Source organism: Theobroma cacao, chromosome 5 (genome assembly GCF_000208745.1).
Source record: "Theobroma cacao cultivar B97-61/B2 chromosome 5, Criollo_cocoa_genome_V2, whole genome shotgun sequence".
NCBI classification, from domain to species: domain Eukaryota; kingdom Viridiplantae; phylum Streptophyta; class Magnoliopsida; order Malvales; family Malvaceae; genus Theobroma; species Theobroma cacao.
The window spans coordinates 19145523-19169165 of record NC_030854.1 but is presented as its reverse complement, the minus strand read 5'-3'; the positions used below and the strand labels follow the sequence as shown (position 1 = coordinate 19169165).

General features: G+C 35.0%; 1 protein-coding gene across 2 annotated transcripts in view; it reads left to right on the top strand.

Moving 5' to 3' along the window:
* The window catches only part of LOC18598619 (polyglutamine-binding protein 1), a 24472-nt gene extending 11463 nt beyond the window's left edge, over positions 1-13009 (top strand). For both annotated transcript variants that reach the window (XM_007028208.2, XM_018122321.1), the window contains 4 exons: positions 125-226; positions 12019-12144; positions 12266-12317; positions 12490-13009. In XM_007028208.2, the coding sequence (XP_007028270.2) occupies positions 125-226; positions 12019-12144; positions 12266-12317; positions 12490-12642 (433 nt within the window). In that variant the 3' untranslated portion in view covers positions 12643-13009. The remainder of the gene's footprint in view (positions 1-124; positions 227-12018; positions 12145-12265; positions 12318-12489) is intronic.

Sequence of the window (23643 nt, the reverse complement as noted above, 5' to 3'; positions counted from 1 at the left end):
TATATACTATATATATGTATATGTACATGTATAAATGCATACATTTTTTTACGTATTTGTCATTTTTCTGCATTTAAGAAAGCAAGTTGAAGCTGATAATACTGAAAACTTCTATGAAATGCAGAGTTCTCAATCTGCCACAGAGCCAGTATTTGTCAACTATTACAGATCAGCAGCAGTCTGCAAATACCAAAGACCGTTATGAGAATAAGGCTCCGAAGCAACGGTACAGCCTCTCACTTTGGATCTCTTTGTAATTGAACTAACTCTAATTTGCTTATTTCTGAGGTTACTGCATGATTCAAGGTCATCTAGCAATGTGATTAAAAGTCCCGTTTTATTTCTCTTGAGAATTCACGTATAGTTCAGGTTCGGGAAAATAAATCTTTGTAAATTCAATTGTCCTAATTCTCTCCTTGCAGTTTTAGCATTTTGTTAAGACCTGTTGATATACCACCCAATAATTTCAAAATAAGATTTAATGAGTATGGAATTTTCAATTGTCAAAACTACAAAATCCTCTAGTCTCAGTATGTGATGACTCAAATTTGAATATCTCAATTGTCTGAAGGTGCCCTTAAAAGTCTTAAAGTAACATATTTATGTAAGTTTAAGAAACTTTACATCAAGCTCACATTAAGTAGCCAACATAATAAAGTTCTAATGAAATAAGCTTAAATAACTAAACCCTATTTAATTAGCAAAAAAACAAAACCCTATTTTCTAAACTTTGTCTAAAATAATTATTTCTCAAAAATGTAGATAATGACCCTTCATCATTCTTTCCTTTTGGACAAAGCTAATTCCAAAGAGTTAAATTGCAAGTACAACTCAAACAGCTCTCTGAGGTACAAATTTTGAAACTCATCAGCAATAATCTAAGAAACATCCATGGTTGGTCAACCTCTCCTTAGCAACATATCAAGGTAATCCCCCATTACTACAAACAATAGTTTCATAATCTAGAACTAGAACAACAGCAGCCTCATCCTTACGGGATGAAAATTCTAGCATGTGAGAAATAGAGGTCATTGCAAATTATTTGAAAGAAATAAAGAGGCTCCAATTACCTTTATAAGGTAACAGGTCTTCCTCACTGAAATAAGATTATTATTCAAATGGTAGGATAAATCAAGTAAATAAGCTTTAGGGTCAAGTTATCAATGATAGGATAGAGGCACCTGGCATGAGCATGTAATTTCTAAGAAGTCTTAACATTCAAAATGAACACATACCATCACATGATCACTAATTCTAAAATTAATTGCCCAATGATTATTAGTAGCAAGTTCATATGATTCATTGCAATCTTTCCTCTAACTGCAAGTATATTGGACAAAAAATTTGGTAGGTTCAGAGGTGCAAAACATTTTTGGAAAAGGAAAAAGGTCAATAGGTGTACAGGTTTAATGGCATGGATATACTCAAATGGACTCTTTCCAAATGGACCTATAAACAGAATTATCATAATCAATTTCAATAGTTGGCAAAGGTTATGATTTTCTAGAAGGAAGGGATGACTTCTTCATCCTGGAGATCTTGTGCATATGTAAGTTTACCTTTTCACCTTCTAGAGCTTTGGTGAGCAACCAAAGGTCTTCTCTTGTCACTTTCGAGAGGCTTTTCCATCTGCCTTAGATGCCTATAAAGTGAGGTAGAAATCTGATCTCTGGAGACCGAGTTTCATGCATGTGCTATTCTTGGAGAAGGTTTCGTCAAGGTTAATAAAATTATTCCAAGCTTCATTTTCATCAAAATCATCTACAACTTTGAATTCTCCTTTTTCCTGTTTGAAGTTGAGAACTTGTTGAAGCCTCATTGGACTGATTATTAGCTCTTTTCTTCCTACAAACACATCCAAATTTTCCTTTTCCCATATCACATCACCAGTAATTTCAGAACTTTTTTTAGCAACTCTTGAGTAAAATTCTTGAACGAGAGATTGACTACACCTACTTTCTTTTAGGTTTGGTAGTCCTACCTAAGTCATATTCTCAAGTAGAGTTTTGATTCTCAAGCCCAAATTGTTGGATTCAAGTTCTTCTCAGATTATAAATTTACAACAAATAATCTTGTGAGCTGTCAGAGTAATGTACCATTTCTTTTAAATTCTTGAACTGAAAAATTACTACTTCTTTGGTTGATCCTTTCCTCAAACTTGCTTTTCTTTGTGAGAGTCTCCTTAAGATTCTAGCTTTTCTTTTCGTTTTATCTTTCTTTCAGAGTACATTTTGATCTTTTTGGTCTTGCAATTCTTGAGATAGGGTTTAAAGAAATTTTGAAAGTTTCAAGGGAAAAGTTGTTTTAGATTGATTTGGAGATGATCAATCGAATAAGTGATAGTTTAGCTTGATAAATTTTGGTGTTAGTTGGGTTGATTTAAGTTTGGCGTGAAGGGTACAAAAAGGATTTCCTCTTTGACCTAGGGATTTCAATGACAACAACTGATTACTGTTTATAGCAATTGATCAATTAGTTGACTATAACTTTACGCAGTCATCTCATCATTATAGATCATAATGTTTCCATTATTCAAGTAACCTTATGAGATGACTCAAACAACATTTAGCAGAGTTGTCGTCCATTGGCCACTTAATGATGTTTTCTTAGTCAATTAAAAACTTATGGTTATGCATAAACTTTCAGCATAAAATTATGAATTTATATCACAAATAATCAGGAAATGAATTCTAAGCATTCTATTAATCGCATAGTGAGTGCAACTTTACTGTAAAACGAGTGTAGTGGTCAATTTGCCATACCTTTATGTAATCTCCATTGATTTGTCTTTTCCTTTGTCAGTTCTGTGGAGACATTTAGTCATGCTGTTCTTTGCAAATCAACATATGTTTCAAACTTTATTGGCTTTGCTTCCAACAACATTGTATATTTCTTCCTTCTTGATCATATAAATTTTGAAATTCTAATGTTGCTGTAGTGACACTTGCGTTATCACCACACAAATCACTTTTATCCATGCAATATCAGCCTCATCAAAAACAATCTTTATAGGTATTCTATAAAGTTTCCTTGCTAAAAGCTTTGGAATCTTCTGAGTTAATCAGATATCTTAAAAGAATTTTGCTTTAGCAATTCAACATTAATGTTTTCAACAGTGTCAATAAGTAGATCGATAGTTTAAAATTTGTTTCATATAAATAGAATTCAAACATTCAAAATAATCTGAAAAGAGAGTTGGAGAAGGGTACCACTTTGTTTAAACCTTTAAGAGTTATCACCAATAGTTGCATCTTTGCCATTTCCCAATTCAACGACTTTATGCAGACATTCATCTTGTTTAATGCTGTGATCAATTTTGGCACAATCCCTCAAGGCTTTTCTCTCCTGGCTGAGCTCTCAAGAAACTCCTTTTCAGCTTCAGCTCAACCTACAAAAGCAGCTTTTCATTTTGCATTTTTAGGTACCCATACTTTGATGGGTTCTTGGGGGTTTGTTAGCATATAAGATTCTTTTGGACCTAAACTAGCTTAGTTCTAGGATGGTTACGGTCCTCATGATAGCAATAAGAGAGATGTCCATTCCTCCTAAATAAATCTATATGGAGAAAATCTAGAAGAACTTAAGCCATTCCCCCCAAAAAAAGTTGCTTTGGTTTTGAGTGCTCATTCAAGTTCTGCTTTGAACTTCCTTCGAAATTAAAGTTTGAGAGGCGAATTTTCATCAAGTGCCTCTTGTAAGGCTTAAAGCTTTTAGCTCCAATTTTAGAATTCCAAAATCATATTTTAATAGTTCCATTTAAGCTGGAGGAGCATCTTTACAATTTATCACATCATTCTAATAGTTTTGAGTTTTTTCTAATTCAGAAGTTGAAGATAAAACTTTCATTTGAAAAGCAATACATGTTAAGCTTAAGTTCTCAAATTCTTCATATAAGCATCATATTATGTTGCAATTCATCAAATGAAGCATTGGGAATTTCTGAGATTACCTCAATATTAGCTTCTTTGGCTATCAATCAGAGGTTGGCCTTTAGTTCCACTTTTGTTTCATCATCATCCAAGGTGGATGAATCATTATCTGACCTTGTTGCCATCATAGCTTTTTCTTCTTTTCCTTCTTGGGGTTGGCTTTCTTGTTCAGAAGACAATCTATTTTATTGTGTCCAGCTTTCTAGCATTAATAGCAAGCAGATTGACTGCTCTTTGAAACTTCATTCCTGTATTTATCCCTCCAAGATGATCCTTGATCTCTTCTGATATTTCTTCTCATCTTTCTTTGATTTTCTTGGCTTAGCTACCTCTTGTACCTCATTGCCTGCTCATCATCTTCTTTAGATGATACATTGTCAAGCTCTCTTTCAAGAGCTCTAACTTTAGTGCCAGACCTCTCTTGCTGAATTTCTTACTCATAGGTTAGAAATGTGCCATAGATTTCATCAAGAGATATTTTGTTCAAGTTCTTTGCTTCTCTTAACCTTTGGTTTCCAAGCCTTAGGTAGGCATCTTAGCAACCTTTTTATCAACTTGTGTTTTGGAATGCTTTTCCTAGTTACTTGAGCTGGTTGGTGATGGTTGTGTATCTATCAACCAACGAGGTGGTTGACTTACCAAGTAGCATTTTAAATACCTCGTGCTGGTTCAACAGGATTGTGATCTTGGACATTTTAAATTGAGTAGTGCCTTCATGTGCGATCTTCAACTTTCCCAAATTTCCTTTGCCATGGAGCAGGTAGATATTTTGTTGAACTAAGTTGGATTGAGAGCTTAGTGAAGAGTATTGATAACCTTGAAGTTTATTTGCGCAATTCCCGTCCCTACTTTAGACCACTTAGTTCTTTTCTTGGCAATATTCTCACCAGTTGTGATAGATCTCTTTATAGGAATATATGGTCCTAGAGTAAACACTTCCCATATTTTGTAGTCACAGGCTTGTACATAGTGGACATCTTTTTACGCCAATATCGATGGTTTGTTCCATCAAACATAGCAGGCCTAACAGTGGATTGTTCTTCAACTATATGTGTATTTGTCGCTGCCATCTTGGATCACTCTTGAGATTGTTAGAGCTTCAAACACGAGATTGGTTCTAATTCTACTTGTTGGTCCCAAGGGTATTGCTAAAAAAGCATGAATGAATAATTATTGCAGGTACATGAGCAAAGGAAATAGTGATCAAGTAAGGAAAGGTTAAGGGTTATGGACAATGCAAAGCTTCTTATAGTGGTTTGGTCCTTCAATGACATATGTCCACTATCTTGACATCCCTTGTCAAGGATTTTAAAATCCAACTTCACTAAACCAGTGAGATTAATGGCTTCCACCTAGCTTTTCTAAAGTGAGCTATCCCAAGCTGAATACCCTTACTTACAAATCCAACAAGTGTTACCTTTACAATTCTTTTGTCAAGGAAAAGAGTGAAACTTACACTCTTACAAGATAAGCTTATAGCTTTTACACTTCTTTGTAGCACTTTTCTAACTTCTTTATCTTCTTCTTTTTTTATTTTTTTTTATAGATAGGAATTAAGCCTAAAGAGTAAAGAACTAGAGAAAAGTTCTTCACCCCTTGTAGCCCAAGTTCCCTCAATTCATTCTCTCTCTCTCTCTCTCTTTCTCTATAGATGGTTTGAAGTCTGTTGCGTCGTCCTTTTATAGCAGATTTTGAATTTTTTAGTCGTTGGATAGAATCTACCTATTGGAGCTGTTAAAGTTGCTGTAAGTTTCCATTACATGTGATTTGCAGGGTTTTTGACAGCCTTGATTAGTTATTTGAAGTCTCCCATTATTCGATCATTCAGTGGAAACTTTGAACTTTAATTTTGGACTTGATTTTTCTCGTTGATCGCTTAAAGAGACTCACTAGTTGATTGAAGTTAACTTTTAGTTTTTCTCATCGTTCGCTTAAGAGACTCAGTAGTCAATTGTAGTTAACTCAATTGAGTCATATAGCTTGTTATGTGTTGAGTGAAAAAATCGAGAGTTTTTTATTCTCTATCATGAAATTATTATTTACAATTAATATATATATATATATATATATATATATATATGTTAACCCTAAAACAACCCTAAAATAAAAAGTTGTTACAAATATATAAAGCACAACATTAGGCCCTAATAATCAGACATTAATACAAAATATAATAATTGTTCTTAAAAATCCTCCACTAGTCAACACTCCCCCTCAAGTTGGTCTATAGATGTTACACGTCCAACTTGCAAACTAAAGTATGAAATTTCCTACTATTAAATCCCTTAGTAAACACATCTGCTAATTGTTTTTTTGAGGTCACATAAGAAACATTAAAAAAATCATTTTTTATTTTTTCTTTTATGAATTGTCGATCAATCTTTATATGTCTTGTTCAATCATGTTGAACAAAATTCTGAGCTATACTTATAGCAACCTTGTTATCACAGAACAAGGATAGGCATTTCCCTTCTGACAATTGCAATTCTTCCATTACTTTCTGTAGCCATAGTAATTCACAAACACCCTGTGCCATAGCTTTATATTTTGCTTCTGCACTTGACCGAGCTACCACATTCAGTTTTTTGCTCCTCAAGTAACTAAATTTCCACCTACAAATGTGCAATAACTAGATCATCAAGAGATCCAACTCAATCTGCATCTGTAAAAGTTTTTACTTTTAGGTGACCTTACTTAGAGAAGAGCAGTCTTTTTCTAGGTGCAGATTTCCAAGTGTCTTAAAATGCAGAAAACAACCTCTAGATGAGAATCCCAAGGTCATGCATATATTGACTTAAACTTACGGCATAGCCTATGTCTAGTTTGATGTGTGAGAGATAAACCAATCTCCCGGCCAACCTCTGATATCGGCCTAAATCAACTGACTCAGCAACTCTTGCTTGTAATTTGTGATTAGCTTCAATCGGAAAGTCTGTAGGTTTACATCCCATCATACCTATTTCTCCAAGGAGATCCAAAATACATTTCCTTTGAGAATTATTCCCTTATCTAATTTGGCAACCTCTATTCCAAGGAAATATTGCAACTTACCCAAATCCTTAATCTCAAACTCTTGAGCTAAAAGTTTTCTGAGTCGGGCAATCCCCTTATCATCCATAGTCACCACTATATCAACATAAACAATAAGTAATGTGATCTTACCATTACAGTGTTTAATAAACAAGGTATGATCAACATTGCTGTGATGATATCCAAATGAGATCATGGCCTTAGTAAACCTATCGAATCATGCCTTGGGTGACTGCTACAAACCATATAATGCCTTTTTAAATCTACAAACCCTCCCTTTCTTCTTCTCATCATCAAATCCTAGAGGAATTTCTATATACACCTTTTCCTCCAAGTCTCCATGTTGGAAGGCATTCTTGACATCAAATTGTTGTAGGTCCCAATCGAGGTTAATTGCACATGATAACATGATTCTAATAGTATTTATTTTTGCAATCGGAGCAAAAGTCTCTTGATACTCCACTCCATAGGTTTGGGTGAAGCCCTTTGCCACCAGTCTAACTTTGTACCTTTCGACTGAACCATTTGCCTTATGTTTCATTGTAAACACCCATTTGCATCCAATAGGCTTCTTTCCCAATCGAGAAGTTACAAGTTCCCAAGTTTCATTTTTTGCCAAAGCCTTCATCTCTTCAACCATTGCTGCTTTCCATTTTGGATCATGATATGCTTCTTGCCAACCCTGTGGAATAGTAACAGAAAAAACAGACAATACGAAGGCTCTATAGGACAGAGACAAAGAATCATCGAAAACAAAGTTAGAAATAGGATACTTAGAACAAACTTTGACTCCTTTTCTGATGGCAATAGGAACATCAAGATCATTAGCAATGGAATTAGAATATGACAATCAAAAGTTAAAGGAGACTCACTGCATGTATTTTTAGGGACTGAACTCATAGTGGCTCTTGACTAGGTAATACAGGCCCGATGGCTTTATCTGTCTTGTCTCGTCGTGTATGGGTTTTCAAATCTAGCCTATCCAATCGCCCAATTTTAGGTTGTTCCTTATCATCACTAGGATTTTTACTAGGAGTAGGTGCTATCACTTCCACCTTCTCCTCCTTATTCTCTCCCTAAAAAGGTGATTAAGGTGTATAAAAGTAAGGCTCACTCCCTAAAGGTAACATCCATACTCACAAAGCACTTTCTTGAGGGTGGATGATAACACTTATATCCTTTTGAGTTGTAGAGTTGCCAACAAATACACATATAAGGGCCTTAGGTTCTAACTTGCCTACATTCCTCTTGTGAACAAAACACACGCATCCAAAAATTTTTGGAGGAACAATATATGAATTACTACCTTGTAGAGCTTCTAAAGGACTCTTAAAATTAAGAGTTTTTAAGGGTATTCTGTTAATAAAGTATGCGATTGAAAGTATTGCATCTCCCTATTAAACCTTTTGAACATTCATAATAAACATGAGAGATCAAGCCACTTTTAATAAATGCCTATTCTTCCTTTCTGACACTCCATTTTGTGCACTAGTGTTTGGTGTAATATCCCATTGGATTCTAGATATGCACTACCATTGTCGATTCTCATAATGTTAACCTTGGCATCAAATTGTTTACAAATCATTTTGTGAAATAGTTGAAAACAAGAAAAAAGCTCATTCTTTGCTTTCATCAAATAAACCCAAGTTAATCTAGTACAACAATAGATAAAGGTAACAAACCATTTGTAGCCAGATAGAGAAACTGTTCGACTAGGTACTCATACATCAGAATGAATTATCATAAAAGGAATTGAACTCTTATTATTAATTGAAGGATAAGAATGTCTGGTTATTTAGCAAATTCACTAGTATCTCAAAATAATAAATCTAACTTGTATTGTTTAAACAAACTAGGATATAATCTTTCTAAAACTGAAAAAGTGGGTGTTCTAATTGTCTATGCCATTGGATTATTTCTTGGTTAACATTCATATATTCTCCTCATAGGGCTTGGGTTATACCAAAATCAAGGTATTGCAACCTTCCTCTAGTAGATGCAAGCCATCTTGTAGTCTACCAAAACCAATTGTTATCCCTATTTTCAGGTCTTGAAAAATACAATGAGTAGGAAAGAATTCAATTTTGCAATCAAGTGCTTTTGTAATTGAACTAACAAATAAAAGGTTTATAAGAAAACTAGGAACATGAAGGACTGAAGAAAGATTAATGGTGGGAGTACATTTAACAGAACCTATTCCGGATATAGAGGCTAAAGATCCATCCGTTATATGGGCTTTATCATTGTCTAAACACGGAGAATAAATTGAGAATTTATTGGAAGAGCCTGTCATATGCTTGTTTGCTCTAGAATATATAACCCATGGATCAAGATTGACAAAATTGGAGGAAGCTATCGTGCTTGATTGAGAATCAAGCTAAGACTAAAGATTCCTTAGGGTTTGTATTTCTTCATTGGAAAGACACCTAGTATTAGTCGTCTCTCTAGGTATTTCTACTATTTTGGATTGGTTTGCTTGTGGTCTTGTTGAGCCCATCTGATTAACTCCACAACCCCTAGTTGGTTGACCATTCAACTTCTAACAAGCGTCCTTAGTATGCCTTGGCTTCCCACAACAATTACAATGTAAATGATCCTTGTTCGATGAGCCCTAGTTATTGACTTTCAACTACTCACAAAAGAAAATGGCAATTAACCTTGTCTTGTCTATTGAAGCTGTGTGTGTCATGGCACTTCTTGGACTCTCTTCTTGCTGCACGTATGAATAGGTTTGCCTTAAAGAAGGCAAAGGGTCCTTACCAAGTACTTGAACTTGTATTTGATCATATTCCACATTTAAACCAGCAAGAAAATTATATATGTGCTCCTTTTCCACTAATTTATGGAATTTTGCTGCATCTTCAGAACATATTGCTTGGAAATGTTGGTAATAGTCGAGTTCCTGCCATAAACCAGTCAATTCAGCAAAATATTGAGCAATAGTCGTCTCACCTCGTTTCGTCTCATGTACCTTATTCCAAAATTCATAAATCTATGCATCATTGCCCACTTGACAATAGGTTTGAGATGCTACATTCCAAATCTTAGATGTAGTATATAGTAACAAATAACCTTAGGCAATTTGAGGCTGCATGGAAATAATGAGCCATAACATTACAAGAGAGTTTATAGATTTCCATTGGTTGTAGGTGGGTCTGGTGACTTCTGTTTTTTGTTTATCTCCAGTAACATATCCTTTTAGACCTCTAGATTGGATGAAATATAGGCAAGATTTGACCACACAAGATGATTAGTTCGATCTAGCTTTACGGAACTGATTTGTAATGAGGGATTCTAATTGATCAAACCAACCTTATTTTCAGCAGCCGTTTCCTTCCCATCAGCCATGCTTTGAAATACCACAGGAAAAAACACACAAACTCCTTGTTAAATACCCAGTCAAGCAAGGCTTGTAGCGGCTGCCAAGGGTAGCAGATAAGATTCCCCTACTGCCAAGCGATAAAAATATAACTCCTTGAGTTGGCAGAAGCTTTGATACCATGTTGAGAGGAAAAAACCAAGAGAAAGTTTTTATTCTGTCATGAAATTATTATTTACAGTTGCCTATATATATATATATATATATGTTAACCCTAAAATAGGAAGTTATCACAAATATAAAAAGCACAATATTAAGCCCTAATAATTAGAGACTGATACAAAATATAAAAATTATTCCTAAAAATCCTCCACCAGTCAACGTTATGTTTATGGTCATCAGCTCAATTCCGTTACACGGTTAGCTTGATTATGCCTTTGGATATTGTAAAAAAAAGGATTACTCTTGACATTTGTCAGTGAGTCAGTCAAATATTGAAAAGATGCTGGTTGAATTTGGTTGCTTGGGCTTGCAACTCTAGTTGACTGAAGTACGCCTTTAATTATCTCAACTCAGTCCATTTTGATTACTTAACCTTACTACCTTGGACTATTATCATGAGCTTTTACATCTTCAATCTACACTATATTCGATTAGTTGCATATCTAGAATTCATTGTCAACCAACTTCATATCCGAGCTGGTTTCTCTTCTTTCTATGATTACTCAAGTTCTTGTCTTAGCAATCAACTAACTTCATTGATTAATCGATTAAGCATTTTGACATAGCCTTTGATCTTTAATATAAGGGCTAATCTTTTCCAAGGCCAAGTTTACTAATGAGGGAATTTTTTCTGTACATTTTAAACACACGTGTTAGACCAGATGAGAATCTTTTTCTATCATAAAAAATGATATGGAGCCAACATTAGGATGATGATAGTTAACTCTTAGGCCATCCTCTTTATCCCTGACCATAAAATTTATGTGAGGATCACTGCAACTCTGACCTAAGTTGGCCTCCTTAGGATACTCAAAAGTTTCACTATTTGAACCTCTGTATTGAAGGGTTCCTCAAGTTCTAGCTATAAGCTACTGCTTGCTATTGACATCGAGAGGTAATGTGACACTTACCATTACATCAAAAGCATTTAGTTTGTAGAAACACTATATGTACAAGGACTAATAAAATTGCTAGCGTTAGTGGTATCTCGTGAGTCATGAGTCCTTCCAAGCAGTGTTACTTTCTAGAACTTCTGGGCAAATAGCCATAAACTAGGGAGTACTTTTAGGCTGATAAATGCTCCTAACTAGAAAGAAGTCTTCTGCTAGAAGGGAACTCTCTGATACCTCTCAACAACTAAGGCACATTAAAAGTCATCATTTAAAGAAGCTAGCATAGATAACTCTAATTCACTTCTAATCCTCTTTTTAAGCCCATGGACAAATCTTCTAACTCTACCAAATGAATCCTTGCTTAAATGCCCTCTAAGAATATGCTTATCAACTATTTAGCTAGAACAATAGTGGTATACATGAGGTGTAAAGTTGGAAATATAACTGACATCTATAGTTGGTAGGAAAATAGTTTTGTTATTATTATTATTATTATTATAATATGTCGAGATGGTGTTATCTACATATGTCGAAAATTGCATCCTCACTAACGTGTTTTGTCTCAACCACAAGCCACACATACACATTGGTGTAGCTGCACTAACATAACTGCTCAAATTTTCAGATCCAATGGGAAATCTCTTCCGGGAAAAGGAAACAGGAAAGATAAAAGGAAGCATGCATACAACGATGATGATGAGTTGGATCCCATGGATCCGAGCTCTTATTCAGATGCTCCCCGTGGTGGCTGGTATGTTACTTACTATTAACAATTTTTCTGCTGTCATGCCATCATGTTGAATAATAGGTATGCAGAGTCCAAAGAGGCACCCTTTAAAGTCTACTAATATCATCTGACACTGGCCCTGCAGGATTGTTGGGCTGAAAGGAGTACAGCCACGAGCTGCTGACACCACTGCCACGGTGCTACATTTTTCGTTGAATCTCTTTATTTTTTAAATTTATTGGAGATATGTATTAGGTTCTTACATATTTATGAACCTAGTTATACATATTGCTCTACTATAGAAAATTTTTTTTGAAGTTCGTTGCCCGAACTATCTTGTGAAATTTCTCATGTTTCTGTAAACTTCAGGGTCCTCTGTTTCAACAGCGTCCATATCCTTCACCAGGAGCTGTATTGCGGAAGAATGCTGAAATAGCTTCACAAACGAAGAAATCGAGCTCGTATTGGACACCTTTATCCAAAAAAGGGGATGGGAGTGATGGCCTTGGTGATGCTGATTAAGATTGTGACTTAAATGGGACAAATTTCATCTTTTGCTTTGCTCAGTTCAGCCTGGTGATCTAAGTGAGTCACAATGTAGTCTGTTGTCTCTACTCATGTGAGGGTGCAAAATGTTTCAACTTTCAGCAGTCCTGTACATGCTGTCAATTCGTAGAATTTTCAGCTATTGCCTGGGATGCAACTATCAAGTTGATAATGATTATATTCAGCTACTAAAATTGAGATGGAAGTCCAGTTGGATTGTATGGTAATTAATGCCTCTACGTCTGCTGCAAAGTGTGTAACATGCATATGTAGATCCTACTTTCAGCAAGTCATCAGTCGATGTCATGCATCCAGAGAAAATATTTAGGACAGGGTTTAAAAATGAGACAGGAGGATGTACAGAACTATTGCATGTTCTTGCACCAAAAAATTCCTAATGCCAGATGACCTTTTACAAAGTTAAAACTCGGTAGATTTTCTTGTAGTTTGCAGGTTCTATATAGGAAAGTTGGTAGTCTAAATGTTTGTTATGTTGAAAATTTGAGGGGTTTATTGTATCTTGCTGTTGAAACCAAGTTCTCTCTTTAAGAGTTAGCGATGAATTTGTAAATTATAATGAGCAATAGCTTTCACACAATTAATAAAGGTAGGAATGCGTAAATCGCATGGAGTACCTTTGGCTTACGTTTATACCTATCTCTGTTTTGGGAGAAAGACACGAATGACACAAGCTTCTAATGGAGGGGGTTCTGACATTAGCTTATTCAAATGGCATTCATGTCAAATACGACAATGACACTCCAGACACGTTGATTTCAGCAATATTCTTTGTATGTAGTTAAAGAGGAAAGGGAGAAAGGAGACAACTGGGAAAAAGAAACTCAGAATGTACGGAACATGATGAAAATGATAAATAGTGAAAGAATAAGAAAATGAAAACATAAAATTTTGGAACACAAACAAATATGGCGGAAAGGAAGTGGAAAATTAAAAAAAAAAAAATAGTTAAAAGTGCGTTAGGGTTGGAGAACCAGTGAAGCGGATATGAACTTGAGAAAATAGTCTAAGCTTAATTTTATCCAAGTTGATTTGTCACTTAAAGGTTAATAACACAAACTTGAATCGAGAACCTAACATTTAGAACAACACAATTCGAACATGAATCAATTTGGATCCAAAATAATCCAAACACAAAATTCTATCCAAGTTGATTTGTCACTAAAAGTTAACAATCCAGACTCGAATCAAGAACCCGGATTTAGAATAACACAACATGAACCTGAATCAATCTGGATCCAAAATAATTCAAGCACCAAGTTGAAATAAATTGACTCTTGCATTAAATAAAATATATAATATTTTTATACTAAATTTCAATTTAATTAGAATGATAGATATAAATTTTTAACTCCTATCACATTGTAACGATTAGGGATTGATAACTCTATTATATAGAGTTAATTTGATATATTTTGGAGACTTAAGTAACTAAGTCTTTGAGATTTTAGGTTCAGATTTTATTATTTTAGGTGCTTTTCCTAGTTAAGTTTGATCACATGTTGATTAATTTAATTTAAGTTATTTTTAGTTAATTTTATGTTATTTTGTTCTAAATTACTTTAAGTATAGTTATTGTTGACTTTTCTCATTACTTTTGTAGGAAATTTGATGAGAAAGGCTTATTTGATGAAAAATCGTACAAGTATGGTGATGACTTTATTCATATATGTTGCAGTATTTCGAGGATAACTTGAGCTACAGAAGTCTAATTAATGTGATTCTTAAGCCATTGGAAAGCTTAGAGACAGGGCTACAACTTTCATGTTCACTACTTTGTCCAATTCAAATTAAATTGACTTGAAAACATGTTGGAAGAGGCCAAATTGTTACAGTTCTACACAAGGCTATGGCACCAAGATGCTTTAGAGCATCATAGTAACACCACAGAGCACAACGGCGCGGTGCTGAAAGAAAATGGTGCACCATACATTGGCCCAAGGCCATGACGCCAAGGAAGGTAGTGTCGTAACTCCACACAAATTTCCAAAAATAAAAATTCTTATGGGATTGACTTTAAACTAAGAGCTCTCTGTTTGCCACCTCGAACTTGGATGCTAAAAGACAAATTAACGGCTAGAATTGACTTTAAACTATTCCTCAACGGTTAGAATTTGACAAACACCCAGTAGAGCTATTTCTCCAGGTATAAAAACCCTTTCCAATGGCTAAGAACAAGATTTGGTGCTTCAAAGATAAAAAAGAGCTCAAAAATTGCAAAAAACCTTCAGCATACTTTCTGCACTTCATTCCAATCCTTGTAAAAGATTCAAGCACTTCACTTTGTACCACTTAGATCAAGTTAGTGATCATAGGTACACCTTTATTTCTCTTCTCCTTATATACTTAGAGTGTGTGAGACACTCTAAGGGAATTTATTCAAGCTTGGATTGCTTGATTAGGTGTATAGTTTCTAACTTAGCTTAGAAAAGTTAGTTTGGGTTTTGGTTGATCCTAGGAAAAGCCATTGTATAAGGTTGTGGCTGAGCTTGCTAAAAGCCATTGTAAAGCTTGGTGGAAGCTTGGGAATTCCATTGCTTTTATTGAGTTGATTTTGAAAATCTTTGGTTGAACAATCAAGGTAGTGGATGTAGGCCTTTGACCGAACCATTATAAATTGTTGAGTATTGTCTACTCTGTTTTTGTTTTACTTTCATTCTTTGTTAAATCATCCCTCATCTTCCATCGAATTAGTCATTATTGATCTTTAACTTGCTCCCAATTTGGAGCTAATTTTATTAAGAGCTAAAAAGTGCTATTCACCCCCTCTAGCACATTTACTTGGGACTAACAAGTGGTATTAGAGCCTATCCCTCTTTGTCAAGGCTTAACATCCTAAGGGAGATAATAATGGCTCTTCAAAAATCAGTAGTTGCTGAGGGACAATCAACAAACAGACCACCTCTGTTTGATGGCTCAAATTACCCTTATTAGAGTACTAAAATGTCAATATCCATAAAGGTAATAGACTATGAGATGTGGGATGTCATTACTGATGGACCCTTCATTCCCTCAACCTTAAACGTAGTGACCAACGAGATGATTCCTAAGCCAAGGTCTGAATGGACCGAAGTTGAAACCAAAAGAGTCCAAACAAATTTTAAGGCAATCAATACACTACATTGTGCTTTAACTCCAACTGAATTCAAAAAAGTGTCAAGCTGTACCACAGCTAAACAAGTGTGGGACAAATTTAAGATTATTCATGAAGGGACTTCACAAGTCAAGGAGTCCAAAATAGCTTTCTTAACCCACAACTGTGAGATGTTTAAGATGGAACCTGGTGAAGATATCACTAGCATGCTAGATAGGTTCACAAACATCATAAATAAACTCAGTAAATTGGGCAAACTAATTCCCAAACATGAAATTGTCAAAAGACTTTTTAGAAGCCTGCCTTAAATGTCACGACCAGAAATTTTCATCGAGCTCGTGACAACCGCCGCGATGTCTCGATTGACATTCATTACCCGGAATGCCAACCGAAACCTCGTAAGGCTTTCGCATTAGTTTTACTTCTCCCTTGTGAGCAACAGTTATTAAATACCATGTTTTAAAGAAATATAGACCAATTTCAAATAAAAAACAATCAAAAAGTAATTTCTACTACACAGGGGTATTTTGGTCATTTTACCCAAAATTTTCGAACCGTGGTAAAAATATGATATACGAGTAATAAGCATCCATTTCATGTCTAAAAATAAGTTTCGTTGTCTACTTCATCAATTTAAAGTGAAATTATAGCTATTCAAATTAAATGAAAATATTAAATAAAATATTCTATTTTCTTATAAAACAATATTTATAGAACTCTGCATAAATAATTTTTGTAGCGTAAAAGCAAAATAAATTCATACATACAGTGGCACATGCAGCTAGGTATACAAAATATTCTACAAGGACATGTGGGCCCCCAAGATAATTGAAAACATACAAGACTGTAGACCTTCGATTTCTAAGGATGCAAATCCAAAAGCAACCCTCAACAAAATCGACTGTCTACAGACTATCCTGAGCCTTAAATGGGTAAAAAGAAGGGGTGAGTTTTTATAAACCCAGTGAGTAAGCAAATTTCATCTAAAACATCTAAAGCCGAGTAAATGGAGATAATTTAAAATATCTCATCATAATATGATTCACAACATCAAATCTCATTTCATTTCATATAAATCAATTTCATTTCATAAAAATCAACAAGGCTTATGATTCTCTTAAAACTTAGCTCGTGCCAAAAACTTGCACTCCGTGACACCTTACGCCGAGGCATCCAACCGAGTCTGCCAAGGCTGTTAACATAATATATGAGTATAAAACTCATTTTTTTTACATTTAAAAGCACAGCCTTTCCTTGGCGTTGGCTGAGTTTCACCTTCACGTGGTGGTTCGGCGTGAGGTGAACTCTAATTTTACCTTAGGAGATACCCTCCGCGCCTCTCATACTAAGGTAAAATATAATGGGGTTTACCGTGCCCTTTTAATAGGTTGGTCCACAGAAACCCGCCCACTGCAGTAAGCTAATCAAATAACCCACCAATTCAATAAAATTTCGACAGCATAACATGGCTAATATAATATTACCAGTTGTCAAGGCAAAGCCAAACAGTTCATATATTCCACACAAACACAAATCCAGCCATGCTTGCCATCACATTGTCATAAGCCATCAATTCAAACCATATGTCAAAACATATATATAACACAAGTATACAGTCTCCACTTACTCAATTTCCAAAACCAGTATTCAATTTCAAAACAAGTTATAAATCTCATTTCGTTTAATCAACACTTCAATTATAAAATATAATAGTTTGCAATTTAAATTTATTTTTCTTTAAAACATAAAAACGAGTATAAACTACTTTAGATAGTTAAGATGAAAGTTTGATTACTCACCTTAACGGGAGTATGGAGTACTCCTATTCTTGGTCCTCGGGTACGATATCCTTACTCTTACTAGGGGGCTCACCACCTATACTTAGTACACAACAAGTAATTTCACACATTTGTGCCAAACTGTTATAAAACTATTTCAGGCTCTACATGAATGCATGACATTGAATGAGAATTGTCCGAATAATCACTTAAAGACGGTGTTCTATGTAGGTTCAATTGTGATCGAAATGAATTTGTATTCGACCTAATTCGAACTATACACCATTGATTTAACCAAAACATCCGATTCAACTCCAAATATATTTATTACACTTCCAATACTCCAATTACACCCAAAGTACCTCAATGAACTCGATTTTCTCATTTTTGTTCAAATCGTTTACTAAAGGAACCATACGTTTCCATAACCGTTTTCAATATTCGGCACCATAATTCATCAAATACGAGTTAAATAACATGAGATATAACAAGATTCATCATCAATATGTCCTTTAGTAAATTCAGCCAAGGAGGGTTTGATGAAGAACATGTGGTTTTCATGCTTGTTTTTCACATCGAATATCACAAAACAACTAAAAACGCGTATATAGCATGAAATCTAACAAAACCTGTGATCAAAACCTCTCCCCCTAGGTTTGGCCAGCAAGCTTTCCTTCATGAAATCTTGAGTTTCAACCATGGAAAATGAAAAAGAGAGCATGGGAAAGGTAGATCTTAAGCTAAAATTGAAAAATCTTACCTTTGATTGCTTTGTCCTTTGAAATTCCACAAATTTCTCTTGAATTTTCCTCTCTAGGATTTGTTTCCATTCTTTTCTCTTTGTTCTTTGCTTTGGCTGGCCAAGAGAGAGTGATTTGGGAGGAGTGTGTGCTGGTTGTTAAAGGGAATTATAAAAGGATTAAAATTTACCACGTGTCACCATGTAATTGGTGCATGCTTAATACTTAACCATTAACCAATTTCTCACCACCACATGTAATCCCATAATTATCCAAAGTATAAAGTGATAATAGGTGAAATTCATGGGTTTGACAAGTGTCATGGTGGTGTAAAATTTCAATTACGTCCTCATGGACACGTGAATGACCGTTTTGCCCTTATACTCGAAAAATATCGAAATTGAAATTTTTCACTCCACAATTTCAAATTATGCTCCAAATAGTCAAACTTGGTCAAAAATCTTGTCCAACATTCCAATTTTGCCCTTGGGTGGTAAAATGACCATTTTGCCCCTACGTTATGAAAATTCCCGAATTAACTCCAAATCAATCCTCGAACTCTGAATCATCATATTAAGACATTCTAAGATTCAATAACTCTCAAATACATCGTAAAATCTTTATTTGGCCTAGTTTAAGGCTTTAATCAACTTAATTGTACCACTAGATACAATATCGACTTTTAACGATTTTTCGATACATTCACTTATGCAAACATTCTATCAAGCACATGAATGACATGACAAGTATATAATAGAGTAGGGCTTGACATAAAAATTGGAAGCCAAAGGTGACTGCCATTCGTGAAGCCAAGGACTTGAATGTCATAACCCTTGATGAAATTTGTGGGTCCTTTCTCACTCACGAGCTGGAACTTAAGGAAGAGGAAGAAGAAGATAAGAGAAAAGCTAAAGAAAAGAAAAAAAACATTGCCTTAAAAGCGAGCATCCTTGAAGAAGAATTCGATAGTCTATCTTGTGATGATGATGAGGAACTAGCTATGGTTGTAATAAGGTTTAGAAAACTTATGGGCCAAAGAAATCGGAGATTGGCTAAGAGAGGGTATAGAAGAGATCAAGGCTCTTCATGGAGAACAAAAAGTAAAAACGAGTCTAACAAGAAGGAAGAGCTTATATGCTTTGAATGCAAGAAGCCATGACACTTCAAGTTAGAATGCCCCTTGCTGAAGGAAGAAACGTCAAAGAAAAATAAAAAATCGAAAAAGGCAATGGTGGTTGCAACTTGGTCAGATAGTGATATTTCAAGTTCTAATGCTGAAGAAGAAAAAGCTGAAAAAAGAGCAAATTTATGTCTGATGGCAAGGGATGATGAATCTGAGGTATCTTCAGCTCCTTTTGATATTTCTGTTGATGAACTTCAAGAGGAGTATGAATGTCTTTATGATGAATTGGAAAAACTTGCTTTAAAATACAAAACTTTAAAGAAAAAGACTGCATCTTTTGAAGCAGATTTAGAAAAGATTCGATATGACTTCAAATCGATCTTTGAACAAAGAAACATTCTTCAAACAGAACTAGAACATTCAAAAATTGGAATTAGAAAATAGAATTGAAGCTTTACAAAAAGTAATTGGAGAAAATGCTGCTTTTAAGAATATGAGAAAAGAAACTTCAAAACGAAATACATACTTCAAGAAAAATTCTGATAAGGTATCATCTAGATGTTATATTTGTGATAGAGTTGGTCATTTATCCTATGACTGCTATAAAAAGGGAAGCATGCAGAAAACAAGAAAAATTTGGTTCCAAAAGGATCCTATGTTGCAGCTAACCTTCAAGGACCCATCAAGGTATGGATACCTATTAAGAAACACTGAAAATTTGTTTAACAGGTTGAGTCGAACCTAAAAGACACATGTTCAAGAGTTCAACTAAAAGAGAAACAACTTTGGTACATGGACAGTGGCTGTTCAAGGCACATGACTGGAAACGAAATGCTGTTTGCTCAGCTGGACAAGAAAAAGGGAGGTACTGTATCATTTAGTGATGATTCAAAAGGTAGAATCCATTGCATAGGAACGGTTGGTAAGAACTCTCAAACTCAAATTAGTCATGTGTTGCTAGTTAAAGGATTGAAACACGATTTATTAAGTATCAGCCAATTGTATGATAAAGGTTTTAAGGTATGCTTTGACTCAAATAAATGTGAAGTGATAGACATAAGTACTAACAAAGTTTAATTCATAGGAAAAAGAATTAAAAATATGTATGTTATATTTCATGAAGATCTTGAGATTAATTGTGAAACATGTCTTATAGCAAATGTTGAAAATGATGGCTGGTTATGGCATAGGAGACTTGGACATGTGAGCATGCATACCATTTCAAAATTGATAAGAAAAAATCTGGTTATAGGATTGCCTAAGCTTAAATTTGAGGATGATCAAATTTGTGATGCATGCCAACTAGGTAAACAAGTTAAAACATCCTTCAAAACCAAGAAGATTGTCTCCACCTCTAGGCCCCTTGAACTGCTGCATATTGATTTTTTTGGTTTAATTAATACAACCAGCTTAGGAGGCAAATCTTATGGCTTTGTGATAGTGGATGACTATTCTAGGTATAATTGGGTTTACTTTCTTGCTTATAAGAATGATGCTCTACCTGCATTTATAAATCATTGTAGGAAGGTTGAAAATGAAAATGGACTTGTCATAGTTAGTATTAGGAGTAATCATGGAGGTGAGTTTAAGGGAGATGAGTTTGAAAATTTCTGTAATGAAAAGGGGCTAGATCACAATTTTTTTTCACCTAGAACACCTCAACAAAATGGGGTAGTTGAAAGGGAAAATCGAACCTTAAAAGAAATGGCTTAAACTATGCTTTGTGAAAAAAATTTGCTAAAGTACTTTTGGGCAGAAGTTGTAAACACTGCAGCTTACATCCTTAATAGAGTCTCAACAAGGGCCATGATATCAAAAACCCCATATGAACTATACAAAGGTCGAAAACCAAACATCTCTCACCTTAGAAGCTTTGGGTGCAAATGCTTTGTGTTGAACAATGGAAAACATCCTCTAGGAAAGTTTGATACTAAGAGTGATGAGGCCATATTTCTAGGATATGCATTGAACTCAAAAGCTTATAGAGTCTTTAACAAAAGATCTTTAATCGTTGAGGAGTCTATCCATGTAGTTTTTGATGAATCCAATGCCTTGTAAAAGGAAATTCCTATTGATGAAGATGATACAGATGACCTTGAAAGATAAATAGAAGAAATGAGCTTAGATGACAAGAAAAACAGTGAAGAAAATTCCCTAGGAAGAGAAACAAAACCTCCACCCTTAGAAACCTTGCAAAGGACTGAAAATAAACACAATGATTTTCCAAAGAGCTGGAGGTATGTCAAGGATCATCCACAGGAGCAAATCATAGATGATATTTCTTAAGGAGCCAAAACTAGGAGAGGAACTAGAGAAACATGTGAATTCATAGGTTTCATCTCACAAATTGAACCTAAAAGCTTTGAAGAAGCAAAAAAAGAAGAAAGCTGGATTTTGATCGTGCAAGAAGAGCTTGATCAATTTGATAGAAACCAAGTATGGACATTGGTCTCTAGGCCATTAAATCATCCCATTGTTGGCACAAAATGTGTGTTTAGAAGTAAGGTAGATGAGCAAGAAAATGTTATTAGGAATAAAGCTAGGCTAGTGGCACAAGGATATAATCAAGAGAAAGGCATTGACTATGATGAAACATTTGCTTTTGTTGCTAGGATAGAAGCCATTAGATTATTGCTTGCATTTGCATGTTTCATGAACTTCAAATTATTCCAAATAGATGTAAAAAGTGCATTTTTAAATGGCTTCATTCAAGAAGAAGTCTATGTTGAACAACCCTTCAGATTTGAAGACTTTGAAAAACCAGATTAGGTGTTCAAACTTCATAAAGCCTTGTATGGACTAAAACAAGCTCTAAGAGCTTGGTATGAAAGACTCTCTAGATTTTTAGTTGAGAAAAGATATAGTAGAGGAAGCATTGACACAACATTTTTGTCACGACCCAAATTTTCGGGCCATGACCGACGCATGGGCCCAATGGACGTAGTCCACTAAGCTCAAGCCAGCCTATTAACCTGACATGTTCATCTTTCCATCATAAACTTCTAAGTTACATTTCGTAACTTAGGATCAAAATAAAATTAAACATTGCCACCTCATACTAGCATACCAAACAAGTATATATACATTGTCTACAACATGTATCTCAATAATCTACATTAGGTTTGTCTATACACAACAAAAGAATACTCGACTTCCAGTGGAAAGACTCGGACGAATGTACAGTTACTGAAGGTCGAGATACCTACCAAAAGATGGATACAAGTCTATGAGGACACCTCGTCCTAATTATTGGCTGCCTCGTGATCTGAAAACACGAAGTTGAAAACGGTGAGTATAAGCCCAGTGAGTGAACAAGGAAGGGAACAAGCAACCATAAGGGAGAATTTAAAATCATGATGCATTTATTTTAAAACAATGCAATTTAATTTCATTCATATTGAAAACCCCTTATTAAACCCTTAAATAATTAATCACTTGGTAATGATGAACCCATACATAACAAATAATTTGAAAAATGAAGGCTTTAGTGATACATAAGCAAGTCAAATGCGACAACGAATCTTCGCTGCAGTGGAAAGGCTTCAATGAATTTTTGCTGCAGCGACGTTGGGATTAAGTTATTAGCTGAACGAGGGTTTCTCAACTGGTCGAGGGTTTTTCACCAAACCTACTCATTTTAAACTTAATTCACTTATTCCTTAATGTTGGAAGTCCAAGCTCAACTATGGTACCAAAGAAATGGAAAATGGAGCAGCAACCGAACCAAAAAGAAAACAAAATAGAAAGTTTTTCGCTATGGCAAGAATGAATCTCACTGTGGTGAGAAGCTACAGTACCTTTCTCACTACAGCGAGAATGCATTTTCGCTGTAGCGAGAACCAAACTGGTGAGGCTCTCAAAAATCCGAGAGTTTCTCCCTACGGCTAGAATGAATTTCGCTGCAACAAGAACAGAGCAACATGAGCAAGATTTTCGTTCCCCTAATAAAAGCCATCCTGTTAAAATGACACCGACAACATGAAACACATAAAATCCCCAAAGTGTAATGTATCAAGTTTCACATACATTTCAATCATATATCATTTTCATGCTCTTTCATTTCATAAGTAAAGATATGCATACATACATTGTCACGACCCGGTACTCCCATCGAGCCCGTGACAATCGTCGTGACGTCCTGATAGACATTCATTGCCCGAAATGCCAACCAGAACCTCGCAAGGCTTTAATATCAGTTTTCGCACCTCCCCTGTGAGCAACAAT